The 14061-nt window shown below is 47.0% G+C and overlaps 1 protein-coding gene across 3 annotated transcripts in view; it reads right to left on the bottom strand.

The window, feature by feature from the left end:
* TTC39C (tetratricopeptide repeat domain 39C) overlaps window positions 1-14061 on the bottom strand; it is a 986275-nt gene that overhangs the window by 511803 nt on the left and 460411 nt on the right. For all 3 annotated transcript variants that reach the window (XM_069620912.1, XM_069620911.1, XM_069620913.1), the window contains one exon: window positions 13-181. In XM_069620912.1, the coding sequence (XP_069477013.1) occupies window positions 13-181 (169 nt within the window). The remainder of the gene's footprint in view (window positions 1-12; window positions 182-14061) is intronic.

The raw sequence follows: 14061 nt of genomic DNA, 5'->3' as shown, positions 1-14061 counted from the left end.
GCCATACTGTACCTCTAATCGCTGTATTCTTCCCTTGAAGAACATGAATAGAGACGAATTTGGATACAAATCTCCTTTTTTCTGAAGTATATCCTTTGCTGCCAATAAAGTTGCCTGGCTATCGCTTCCATCCAAAGCAAAAAATGGGCGAACTACAGTGTAATACCACAACAAGGCTAACCTAGAGGAGAACAATGAACAAGCACATTTAGAATCATCAACCTATTATATCAGACTTGTAACTAATGCACATTTGAAAATTCTGTAAGCTTAGCCTTTTAATTGTTACTTCCAACAACTATCTATAATGACACTGGACAGCCCATCCATCATCAGTCACAGAAAACGTCTCATTCTCAAAGTGTCAAGGGGAAAAAAATGGCCTATTACACTACGTCCTGTATTTAGATGAACACCTCAAAAAGTATATATATTATTTATTGCAAAAATATTAAAAACTTATTGTAGAAGGACAAAACAAATAAGACTGATAATTGTTACACTGACTACATCAGGTACCTATATAAAGGAGTGCAATCCCGTTGTGCAAATCAAACATATAAAGAGCATTTATTCAAAAATCACTTATAGCACCATTCAATACACTATAAACATTTATATAGTTCGAAGACGTTTTGATAATAATCCTTAGCTCCAATGAATTCTTGTCAATTCTGTTAATGTCAAATTTGGAACCTCTGTAGAAGCCCTACATCTTTCAATCCCATTTGTTAAGTGGGGGATTTTCTTCAGGGGCTATGATTCATTGTCATGGTGCAGGGTACCTACAAAAACAGTGACTGAGGTTAGGAGAAGGACTGTAAACTGTGTTAATTGTTGTGCAGTTCTGTATATAGGCAAGACCAACATTTTAAGTCTTATCTAAAACCGGCACTTAGCGGCCAAATAATACTGATGAGCAGCACATATTAGTTTGATTCTGAATAATTCACAAGCTTCATGCCGCTGGCCACATAATTTGGCTGTCATATTGTGAAACAAACATATGTTAAGGAGTAAAAATCTGCTTGTTATGAAATTTAGCAAACAATTTAAGGGAACACCATGGTCAAAAAAACAAACTCACCTGCTAATTGGTGAGGAAAGTCAACAGGCCCCTTTGAAGGAGTATAGCATCGCCAGGGATGGATTCTATGAACAAAATCCAGGAGAAACTGGAGTCAGTGTTGTGGGCAATGCTGAAGGTGCACTCTTTAAATAGTGTGAAAACGAGCTACAAGTGATCGACCAGAAATACACTTACTGGTGTAAGGCGTTGACCTATGTGGCAATGCATCTGGATGCTGCCACTGGCTAACTGGAGCAGAGAAGGATGTGTGAGAAACGTGAGGGTTTCCTCACATCTACTCCCCCAGGGTCCTCTTCTGAGGTGGCCAGGGAAAGGCCATCGCTCTTGGATCCTTGGGGATTGGGAGTGAGATGTCCTCAAGTTAAATGCAGTATTCTGCATTTCCCTTACAGGGAGAACCCTATATCCCAGAGGTAGTTATGGGGTATTGCCATCCCTATCCCACTGACCCGGAAAATGCCCAAAGATGTTACCACTATAGAAGCACCAAAAAGAGGGTAAAGCAAAGAGGGGTTACAGATAAAACAGGAGAAGCAGGGTATCCCCCTTCTCCTATTGAACACCAACCTACCCCTCGCCCAGCCTTTATAGGATATTGCAAATCAGCTCACCTCATGTCTCCACACTTTATCTCTGACAGTACTGGGACGAGGCCGAGGTGACAGAGTAATGAACACTGAAACCCCATTTCACAACCTTAGTACTTTAACTAGAGAGATGCCTGCAGAATATTGTGAGGATCAGGCATGTTCCTTTAATTATGGTCAGGCAAGCCCAACCTGTCAAGTGGTTGCAGGTGTATAAAGAGAGCCAGAGAACAGCAGGGCGAGCAACATGGACGCTTGAGTGGGAGAGACCAGCAGGGGACTCATTCCATGAGGAGGCAGCCGTGGTGGGACCTGAGAAGCAGACAGGATGCCGGCCGATGGCCCAGAGGACCTGTGGAGCCAAAGACCAGTTGGGCCGTTAGGCTGCCACAGGTGTGGGAGCCTCTGTGCAAGAACGAGGAGCAGAAGCTGCAAGCGAGCAGGACAGAAGAGAGGACGCCGTCGGCATCCGTGCAGAGGCTGCAGAGTTGCCGCCATGTGCAAGACTACACCCGGCGTGTGAGCAGGGATTGTAAAATCTGGCCCGCCTACCTGAGAAGCAGAAGGAAACAGTAGGAGCCCCGGGAAGGAACACAGGGGACTCGTGAGTGTCAGAGAAAGCCACTCAGAAGCCGTGGTGCTCTTAGTCGGTTGGACAGATGTAACAAAGTACTGAACTGAATGGAAACTTGAAATTAAGCATATTGAATACTGAACTGAATGGAAACTTGAAATTAAGCATATTGAATACTGAACTGAATGGAAACTTGAAATTAAGCATACTGAATACGCAACTGAATAACACTTTATGGGCAAAGCAAATAGCAGAGGACAGCCAAAGGGAAATTGTCCATTTGAAAGTAACCCATGGAAAAGGGCGCAAGTGTGAAAGAATGTCATAGAAGAACAAGTTACTCTCTTACCTGGTAACGTTCTTTAGATGGGATGGTCTGACGACGTATTCCATATCTATGACAGTAATCACCACAGCTGTGCTGCTTTGGAAAATCTTCGGGCGTCTGCGTCCTGCATCAAAGACGTCGATACACCGCCCTCGAGGACCTCCTCCGACGTCACTGGATGTTATAAGTAGGACGCACAACGCCCGTAGCCCCAGTTGCAGTTTTTTCCCCAGAACGTGTGGCACCAGTCTTCTGCCAGTCTGACCACACAAAGCCTTGCAGAAACGTAAGCTGCAATCGCATAAGAAATTCTCTAGCTGGGAAGGCAGGGAAGGAGCGATATGGAATACGTTGTCGGACCATCCCATCGAAAGAACGTTACCAGGTAAGAGAGTAACTTGTTCTTCGGGGGGATTGGGTCCTCCGAGGTATTCCATATCTATGACAGACTCCTAAAGCAGTACCAATGCAAGGAGGTGGGAAAAGAATTTAGAAAACAGAAATTTAGAATGCCCAATCAAATTGTGGAGTAAAGGACCGCCTTGCCAAAGGCCAGATCCTGCCCCCGGATGGAATCGAGGGAGTAGTGACGTACAAAAGTATGTACCGAAGCCCAGGTGGCTGCATCACAGATGTTACGAATAGGAACACCCCTCTGTAGGGCAGTAGAGGCAGCCATACCCCTGGTAAAAAGGGCCCATAAGCCGACCGGTGGGTCCTTACCCACCAAGCGGTAACACCCAGAGATAGCCAAAATAATCCAGCGAGACAAAGTCTGTTTCGTCACAGCTTGTCCCAAACGCTTTCCAGCGTAGCCAATGAAGAGTTGATCGTCCACTCTGACCCGGGACATGCGTGAAATATAAAAGCTTAACGCTCACCTAGGATTAAGCCTATGGAGCCTCTCCTCTTCCTTACCAGGATGTGGAGGAGGATAAAACGCCGGAAGAACAACCTTCTGGCCTAAATTAAATTCCGACACCACCTTCGGAAGAAAGGAAGGACGAACTCTAAGGACAACCCTGTCCTTATGAAACACAGTGAAGGGTGGCTTAACTGAAAGTGCCTGTAACTCACTCACTCTGCGAGCGGAAGTGACCGCAACCAAAAATACAGTTTTAAGAGTTAACAGTCTCAAAGGGCATGAATGCAAAGGCTCAAACGGAGCACCCATCAGAAACTTGAGAACAAGGTTCAAATCCCAACCGGGCACCTGGAAAGGTGACGGAGGGAACACATTAGTGAGCCCTTTCAGAAACTGAGAAATTAAAGGAATTTTAAAATAGGAACACTCTTCAGACCAGCGCTTAAATATGGACAGCGCCGCCAGGTAATCTTTAACGGTACCCACTTGCAGGCCCCTGTGGGCCAAAGAAAGCAAAAAAGAGAACTACAGGAATGTCACATGAAAAAGGATCCACATTCTTAACCCTGCACCAGTCGCAGAACTTACGCCAACGGCAACGGTACAGGGACTTTGTTGCTGGCCGTCTGGCCGAGAGCAACACCTCCATCACGTCTTCAGGGAGGTCCCAATCCTTATACCTCAACCTTTCAGAAACCAAGCGTGAAGGTTGAGGGATCTGACCTCTGGATGGAGAACCTGACCCCCTCCCATGAGAGCAGATCGTCTTGGTAGGGAAGACGACGTGGAGGGCAGATGGACAAGTCGAGAAGGTCCGGGTACCACGTCCTCCGGGCCCACGCCAGAGCAATGTGGATCATCTGGGAACCGAACCTCCGTAACCTCTGCAGTACTTGCGGGATGACGGGGACTGGAGGAAACGCATACAGCATTGGGAATGACCACTCCACCACGAACGTGTCTCCTAAGGCTCCTTTCGGAGGAAATTCCCATGAGCAGAACCTCTCGCACTTCCGGTTGACACTGGAGGCGAAGAGATCCACCTGAGGTGTCCCCCAAAGAGCGAAGATCTCCCGGAGAATCTCCTGAGCCAACTCCCACTCGTGAGAGATCGCGCTCTGCCTGCTCAGAGCGTCCGCCGTCTTGTTTTTGTCTCTGGCCAGATGAACTGCCGAGATCGAAACTTCCTGCTGGATTGCCCAGAACCAGAGCTGCATCGCCTCCCTGCACAGAGGAAGTGACCCTGCCCCCCCTTTTTGTTGAGGTAGTGCATGGCCACCGTGTTGTCCGTCAGGATCAGGACATTCTTCCCTCGCACAGTCGGCAGAAAAGCCTTCAGGGCTAGCCTGACGGCCCTCAGCTCCAACAGATTGATATGGAGTCTGGACTCCGACGGAGACCAACGACCGCTGACTATCAACTCGTTGGCATGAGCTCCCCATCCCGTGAGGGATGCATCCGACACCATCGTCACCTCCGGCCAGGGTAGCCAAAATGGAGCCCCCTTCATCCGATTGTCTTCGATGCCCCACCACAGAAGGTCCTGGACGACCGAGGACGGCACCTGAACAGGGTCTGACATCCTGCCGGAGGACTGAGACCACTGGAGCTTGAGTGCCCATTGCAAAGATCTCATCCGCAACCTGGCCTCTGGCACCAGAAGATGCAGGATGCCATGAGGCTGAGCAATCTCAAGAACTCGAACGCTGGGAGAATCTGGGCAAGCTGAAACTTGTGCACCATCTGCTGAATGTGATGAGCCCTCACCTGGGGAGGAAAACACTGCCCCAGGGACGTGTCGAGCACAGCTCCGATGTACTGGAGCCTCTGAGTTTCTGTCAAATGGGACTTCTTTAAGTTGAGGGAGAAGCCCAGCTTGTGGAGGGAGTGGCAGGTGACCGACAGATGATCCAGGACTTGCTCGGGAGAGCGTGCCCTGATCAACCAATCGTCCAGGTAGGGGTAGAGGTGAATCCCCCCTTTCCTGAGGTGCGCTGCCACCACTACCATGAGCTTGGTGAAGACCCTCAGGCGGAGGTCAATCCGAACGGCAGGACCCGAAATTGAAAGTGTGAGTCGCCAACCGCGAACCTCAGGTACTTCTTGTGCTTCGGATGTATTGCCACATGAAAATAAGCGTCCTTGAGGTCGAGAGACACCAACCAGTCCTGAAGTTGAAGGGCCTGGAGGACTTGAGAGAGAGTAACCATCTTGAACTTGTCCTTCCTGAGGAGTTTGTTCAAACCGCGCAAGTCCATGATGGGTCTCAATCCCCCGTCTTTCTTGGAAATCAAAAAATAAGGGGAATACCATCCCTTGTTCCTCTCCGCTACAGGCACCAGTTCTATGGCGCCTTTCTCCAGCAGGGATTGACTTTCCGGCGCAAGGAGCGGATCCAGACTCTTCAAAGAGGGATTCCCCGGAGGATTGTCTTGAGGCCTCTGCCGGAAAGGAAGACAGTAGCCATGGGTTATGATCTCCAGAACCCACACATCTGAAGTAATGGCGCGCCACTCTGCAAGATGCTGCGCCAGCCTTCCCCCAACCGGTGAACCATGGGACATGGCCTCATGACTGAGCTGAAGTGGCTGCGGCGTTGCCTGAGGGCAAAGAGGCAACTGCCCCAGCGGCCTTGGCACCTCAAGTACCTTGTTTTCCACCTCTGGCACTCCTAGGGTGGCCCCTTTGACTGGCAGCTCCTCTCGCTTTACCAAAGGATGAGTAATAACGAAAGGAACCTCCCCTCCATTGCTGTCCCCCGAAAAGGTGGAGGTTGTCGAACTGCAGCTCCAAACGACTTTGCTGCAGCTTTTGAGGTGTGCAACCTCTCAAGGATCTCGTCAGCCTTGCTGCCAAAAAGATGTTCACCGTCAAAGGGCATGTTGAGGAGCCGGGCCTGCACATCAGGAGCAAACCTCGACTTCCGCAAACACGCAAACCTGCGTATCACGGTGCTCGCCGCCATGGACCGGCTGACACAATCTGCCATGTCCAAACCAGACTGAACGGCCTCACACATGGCATCCTTGCCATCCTGAACCATGGCAAGGAAACCATCCCGTTCGCCCCCTTCGGGAATATGTTCAGCCGCTAAGGAAACACAGTTCCACAGAGTGTGCGTGAAACGTGACAAGGTCCATACGGAGTTGGCCGCCTGAAGCGCCATACCCCCTGAAGAAAACACTTTCTTCGCCCAGCCATCAAAACGCTTGTCGTCCCTATCAGGAGGGATGGTAGGATACAACGCCTGCTTTGCCGGGGCCGTAGCTGCCTGCACCACCAAACTCTCCGGAGTTGGGTGCTTGGACAAGTAGCAGGGGTCGCTACTGGCTGGGCGGTGCTCTCCCGAGCAGTCCAAGCAGCCGCCACCCTCCTCTGTAGAGCCATATGAAACGGCAGTACCGGGTCAGTTGGCGGACCAAGGTCGAGGATACCCGTAAGGTCATCCTGAAGAAACACCCCCGGGGGAGCAGACCATCCCAAGTACTCGGTGACCCTCGACATAAGGCGCCGGTACGAGGAGTCGGCATGAGTGCCAGGCTCAGACCTACAAAACTCCAGCTCCGGAGAGGTGTCCAGCCCACTAGCATCATGCAGGGACTGCCTCAGGTCCTCAAATTGGCTATGGCCCAAGAGAATCTCGTCTGGCACCGTATTAGGAACCATGCCATCATCAGAGCCCTCATCCACCTCTGAAATAAACTCAAGATGGCGGTAGGAAGGCACAGAATGTGAACCAAAGTCATGCTTGACCTTGGTCAGAGCCTTTCTAGGGGCTTCCCCCGAGCCTCGGGGTACCCCCGTCAACACAGCCTTGAAAGGTGTCGAGGGCAGAGTGAATCGGCGTCAACTCCGAACACGGCGCCGACAGCATCGATGGCGTCGACACAGGCCTCGAGGCTGGAGCCCCGAGCGTGTCCTTCGACGGCCTGGGCGCCGATGACTTCTTCGGAGGCGGGGCCTCGAAAGAGTCCGCCGACGAACTCGGCGCCACCGGCGTCGACGTCTTCCTCGAAGACATTACAGGTTCACATGGTCTCGAGCGCGTCGAGGACCGGGACCTGGACCGGGCATGACGAGAACGATTCCCCTTGTCCGAGCGAACCTCTCCCGTGAACCGTGCCGACCACCCGAGCCCGAAGGCGTGCGAGCGGTGTCTCTCGACCAATCACGACCAACCCCACTCGGAGGCGCGGACGGACCGGTGCCCTGCGATTCGAGAATAGCCAATATTTTGTTCACGAGGGAAGCCCATTCCTCCGGCGTCGCCCGCTTGGTAGAGTAAGCGACCCGCCGATGGGTGGAGTCCTCGGAAGAGGACGGGGAAGGCGACCGATGACGGCGTTTCCGGGAGTGCCTCGAAGAGGCAGAGGAGTGGCGGGACTGACTCCAGGACCGAGACCCACTGGACTTCCGACGACGACGCGGAGAGTTGCCTCTCGAATCGTCCGTCGAAAGCCCCGCAGACCTCGACTTCCGTGGCTTAGACACCTTACCTACCGATAACTTCTTCTTGCGCCCCCGCAAGGCTTTAGACGTGAGCGACTGGCAGTCGACACAGTCATCCGTGTCATGGTCCCCCCCGAGGCACCAGAGACAGGCGTCGTGCGAGTCCGTAACCGACATCTTGGACCCACAGTCCCAGCACATCTTAAATCCCGAACGTGGGGTGGAAGACAAGGTAGACATCCTTCACGAAGAAGAAACTTCACAAAACGAACAACAGAAACTCCAAAGAGTCGAGGCGTGCCGAGATTCCTGAAGCGAACACGTTTGCAGAAAAAACGGAACTGAGGCTACGGGCATCGTGTGTCCTACTTATAACATCCAGTGACGTCGGCCGTCGGAGCAGGTCCTCGAGGGAGGCGTATCGATGTCATCGCCGCAGGACGCAGACCCCGAAAGATTTTCCGAAGCAGCACAGCTGTGGTGATTACTGTCATAGATATGGAATACGTCAGAGGACCCAATCCCCTCGAAAGGTGGGACATGAACAAGACCACCACAATGTGAACTTTATGAGTGGATGCAGTGCAGCAAGGCCACAGACTGGCAAGAGGTGTGTGACACGTTATGGCAGAGCCAATAGGCTAACCAGGAGAAGCCAGAAGAGTGTAAAACTGCACATAAAGCCAAGAGGCCGACAAAGAGGAACTAAGTGAATATGACTCTGTACACAGGGGCAGATACAGAAGAACCTGTGTGGCTGAAGCGCCTAGGTGTCCTGGTTGCGCGACCTGTGATGGGTGGACCATGTGGTCTGATAACTGGACCTAGACCACTGAGCACTAAATTGTGAAAATCAAAGACATTTTGAAACAAACCAAGGAGAAGCACTGTAAATGAACTGGTGAGGTAACAAAGCTCAATACTTTAAGTTAAACACCATTTCTTTTATTATTGACATCCCTACACATTGGTTAGCTTTAGTTGTGAGGGGAAGGATAGATTTTGGACACAGACAGACTTTTAAGTTGAACACTGACTTAGACTTTCTTTCGTTTCTTTCAGGTAGGGAAATCCCACCTTAGCATAGGGCAAGTTAGGCCTTCTACTTTCCTGACATTTGATTTGATAAACATTGTATTTTGAACTTTGAATCTGTTGTCTGTGTTTTGCTTCAAGATGTCTTCACAGATGGTAAAAAAAAAAGAGACTGTCGCAATGGCATCTATTTACGGGGCAAATGGCGCCAGAACTGCTAACTGCTAGTGGGTTGTACTAGGGACAGCACAGTAAAAGACTGGCCATATTGGGAGACCACATTGCATCGAGTACATGAGGAGACAGGGCTGCCTTATTGAACTGTACATGTTTGCAGTCCCGTTACCTCACATTTTTCTATAGCAGCACATTCAAAGATGGCAGATGCACAATTTATTTAACATCTCTCCCCAATGCGGTTCCTACTAGCATGCTCTAGTAGTCGCAATTCTCTGCGGTTTAATCCCCTTCATCTATATGAACCCGTTTTTCCTTTTGGTTATTCAGCTCAACAGCAATTGGTGCACGAGGCGCAAATTTCCTTTTCGTTCTCAGGCCTTACTAGTATATATTTATCTTGGCGCCCTCCGGGGCTCCATTTTTTGCAATTAGTACATTTTTTGCTGTGCACCGCACTTTATATACATTTTTGTGGAATTCCAGCCCTGCTAATTTTTAAATTCAGAACAGGGTAATCTCTGCCTTTTTGCAGCGTTTGGTAAGCTCCTTACTTTTTGGGGCAAATTCACTCCTGAGGTATTCATTTCATTTCCATCATTCCAATATGGCGGTTTTCTTTCCTGACCTAATCGGCTATGTTCTAAAATACCTTGTGTAATCAAATAGTCCTGTTTCTATCTCTATGGTCTGGGCTCACTTTCATTTCATTCAGTTCAGCAGCATTGCACAGGTAAGACGGTTTTTCATGGCCCCCTGGCCGCTATGATACTTCTAATTAGTGCATCAGCACGTCTCAATTAAGTTTAGAGAAAGTCACTTTTTAGCTTTTGCCCATTCTTATTTGCGCACACACACCATACTTTTGCGTTTTGGGTTTCCTCTGGCACTCCGGGTAGCTGCATTTTAGCAATCACAGTTGTTACGTTAATTTGTCCATGTTTAAGTGATGCTGAGGGAATTTCTTTTCCCTTACAGAGTTCCGCAATTGTGAAGCAGTGAGGTACGATTTGTCATTTCATCTCACACTCTCTTGTTCTTCCTTAATTTCACATTTGTGCTTGAACAGCGTTTTTAAACACTTCATATAAAATAAAAATCTTTTCTTCTCTCTTCCTTTTTAGAGAGCGCATCTGGCACTGGCCACGATATACTTAATTGGTTAGGCTAGCTCTTGAAAGTTTCAGGTACCTTTTATTTATGATTCCAATTTTGGTTTTTTTGGCGGCTTTTGCCTCTTTGACCTCGCTGCTATAGCTGTTCCGTGGATGCATTATAACTAACTCCTTGCAACTTGTTTGTTTCTTTACCCGTGTTTCTTACATGCATCCCGTAACCTATGGATTCTCCATTCAATTCAATCCCCTCCTAATATGGTACTGTGCCAAACTTATTTATCTATTATTTTTTATTATTTTCGTTTGTTGCTATTTGATTTTATCTTAATATATATGCTGTAACTGCTGTTCTTTTTGGCCTACCTGCACTTGTGTTTGCCCTTTTGGTTGAATGTCCTTACTAATGTCCTTATCAATTTTTTATTGATTTTTTCACAATGGACGACTTTCATTCAAACTGTTTTTGTTGTGCTGTACAATTTTTGTTCATCATTATGTTGCGCATTATGTTTAGCCTCAGATGAAGAGTCGGTGATGACTCAAAACACGTGTCAGGCTACTTCGTTATTAAACTCATTGGACTCATGAGAAATCCCTCCTTCTTTGAATTACTTGGAACACCTGTCACTATTGCACTGTTCAGCGCAGTGAGACTGAGAACTGTCTGTGTTCATTTTGAACTGTACATTGATGGCACAGTGGGAGCCTGAGATTAGTGTTTTAAAGGAGCAGAATGGTTAGTTGCTGTATGCATAGTGTGAAATGTTAAAACACATCGACAGGAGAATTTCTGCAGGCTATACAGCCTCTAGATACAGAATTCCAAATGGTACGATGTTCATTCATCGCCTGTTTTTTTTCGTTGCATTTTTTGCAGAAATAATTTGCTGAAAAACATCATCGAACAATATGGGGGGCATATAAGGGGTGGGGTGGTGTGGTGTATAGGGAAATAATAATAGGGGAGGGAGCAATGGGGAGGACACCCCCAAATAAAAATAAATAAATCAATGATTTTTTTCAGCAAAACATTTTCGCCAAAAAAAGCTGCAAAAGAAAACCTGGGGATGAATGAACATAGAACCTTCCAAATTAAGAAAATAATTAATTACCCTCGTGTGTGAGTCAAGTGAGAAAAAAGCAGTCACCATGCTGCTAGCTACAAAGCTGGAAGCTATGATTGTGTGCAAGATCAGAATTTAAATGTGCACAGTAGTGTGAAAGTAATGTCTTTGTCTGGGATCTATTGAACAAAATACCACGATTAGCTGCACATATTGGGATGTAGCATATTGCTGTTCCATTGAATTCCTTATGTGCACCTACACAAGTACTGTTATAACTGGCATTGTCTTATATAAACCATATTAGTACAGCATTATGTTGTTAAAAATAGCCATCTTATCTTATTATTATTGGCCAGTTATCAACAGCAAATACAGTTAGATTACACTGAGAAGGGATGACCATTGGGAATTTTCAAACAATTAGGCAAGACAAGAATCATGTGCACCCCTATGACAGAATAGTCAAAGAGGAAAAGAAACGTCTTCGTCAAGCAGTAAGGAAAGTAAAGTGCTTGATGACCAAGCCACGGGTAACATGCAGGGAGATAAAGCTGTTAAAGAATTGCTATAGTAACTGGGCAAAGTGTCATCATAGGTAAGTCACAAATAAAGTTTGGCAAAAAACTATATGCGGTCATTAGGAAGAATGACCGCAAGATGCTGTGGGGTATCTGAGGGGTCAGCAATGAGAGGCGGACACAAAGTTATGGTATTCTCAAAGTTAGACATTATATTAAACAGAAATGGGTTGGAAAAATGCCTCTCTAGCTCTTTAACTTGATGTTAGCAAAAAGTGTTCACAATCAAAATGATATGGATAACTCCAAAAGAAAGTGTTTTCCAAGGAGAAACCCTTAATCCAGAAGGTGTTCCCCTTCCCTTTGATTTTTAGGGAGGATTTCAACAGTTCCTTTGTGTCAAACGTATATCTTTATCCAACAGTTCCTTTGTGTATTTGAATTGGACTCACGAAGTTCTTGTTCAAACAATACATTCTATGACAGTCTTTCTTTAGCTCTTCTTTTAACTTTTGCAGATTGCCTGGTATACTCTCTTGCCAGGAATCCTCCAATGGGTTTTTCCGATCCCCTTGTATCCAGGTAGCTTCCTACAATGTCAGAATCTTTATACAACTTCAGGTGCCTAGTATACTTGCCTGCCAGGACTTCTTTCATGGGCTTCTCAGATCCCTGGTATACTCCCCTGCCAGGTATCTTCCCACAGTAACAAGCTGGCCTGTGCAAGTCTGTGGCATCCATGCTGGAGGGCAGCCCCTTCCATTAAAGTATTTCCTGTAAAGTTATGTTTGAACAGTAATATATTGTGATTACTTTACTGATAGCAATATGCATCCATTAGAAGCCATCAAGGTCACCAGGAGTCACCTGGGTATGGATTCCTCTGACGCTAAGATGTATTATACACATACACGCCATAACGGAATCCTGGAATGGAACAGCATACGGCGCATCATGCACCTTTACTGAGACCAAGCAATTCAAGCAACCCTGCTTATAACACCAACGACATTACTTGCGTTGAAACAGAAAATAATAGTACTACACAGACTCTAGTAGCTGATTTGTCATAGCCTAGCAAGTCTGAATCTTATCAAACTAATTATCAAATTACATTACCTACCCCTCCACTTAGGCAGGATGGAGACAGCGCTGATAATGAAACTCAGGAGCATGTCCCTTTGAGCATTACACACCTTTTAAATGATCCTATTCTTGAAATTAACAAAACAGCTCCCATTCCTGACCCAGCTATTAATGACAGATTAAACATAGCTTTATTAAAACACTCATTCTCTTGTCAAGCACGCCACAGGGGTGGCAGATATGATTGTGAGCTAAGACCTGGACATCACCTGTTTGACCAAAACTTGCCTCACTGACACCACAAATGATGCTGCCCTTCTGGCCATTCCATCAAGGCATAGAATTTTTAGGACTAATTGTCCGCAGGCTAGAGGCGGCGGAACATCTATTATCTTTAGAGGCATGTTTAATGTACATATGCACACATTATCTACACTAGATAACTGCAAATATACCTTTATGGAACCTAGCATAGATCACAGTACTATTTGTATTCTAGTTGTTTACCGACCGCCAATGAACACACTTTTATTGGAAGAACAATGACATAGATTATCCTTGCTTCTTTATGGGTAGGGGAATCGCACCTTAGTACAGGGCAAGTTAGGCCTTTTTCCAACCCCCTTTCTCATTTAATAGAAGTACAAAGAGAAAACTTGGATTCATTTGTCTGTGTCTACTTCATGATGCCTTAACAGTGCCTCTACAACAACACTGATTCGACAGATTAATGTATCAACACTGGCCAAAGCACTTATAAATTCAAGAATCGATTATTGCAATAGTCTTCTCGCAGGCACTTCCAAAATCAACATAAACACATTACAGGTGACTCAAAATGGAGATGCTAGAGTGGTGCGTTAACTGGCTAGAATATATCATGTTTCCCAGGCAAGGAGATCCTTGCACTGGCTGCCTGTCTACCACAGCATTGCCCATAAAATCTTATCCTTAACACACAAATGTCTTATAGGGTAATCGCCTGTCTACCTGTTGCAGAGGCTACAGAAGGCCTCAACTACACGTCCTCTCCGTTCAAACTGACTTAATATACTAAACCTGCCCAGACACAAACTAAACAACTTTGGGGGCACCAGTTATGACACCTATGTCCCTAGTTTTTGGAACTCTATCCCACCTGAATTAAGAAATATATCTGGTCTCCCT

This window comes from Ambystoma mexicanum, chromosome 5q (assembly GCF_040938575.1).
Source record: "Ambystoma mexicanum isolate Mex_15411 chromosome 5q, UKY_AmexF1_1, whole genome shotgun sequence".
Lineage (NCBI taxonomy): Eukaryota > Metazoa > Chordata > Amphibia > Caudata > Ambystomatidae > Ambystoma > Ambystoma mexicanum.
The sequence above is the reverse complement of the archived record's forward strand: the minus strand, read 5'-3'. Positions and strand labels throughout refer to the sequence as shown.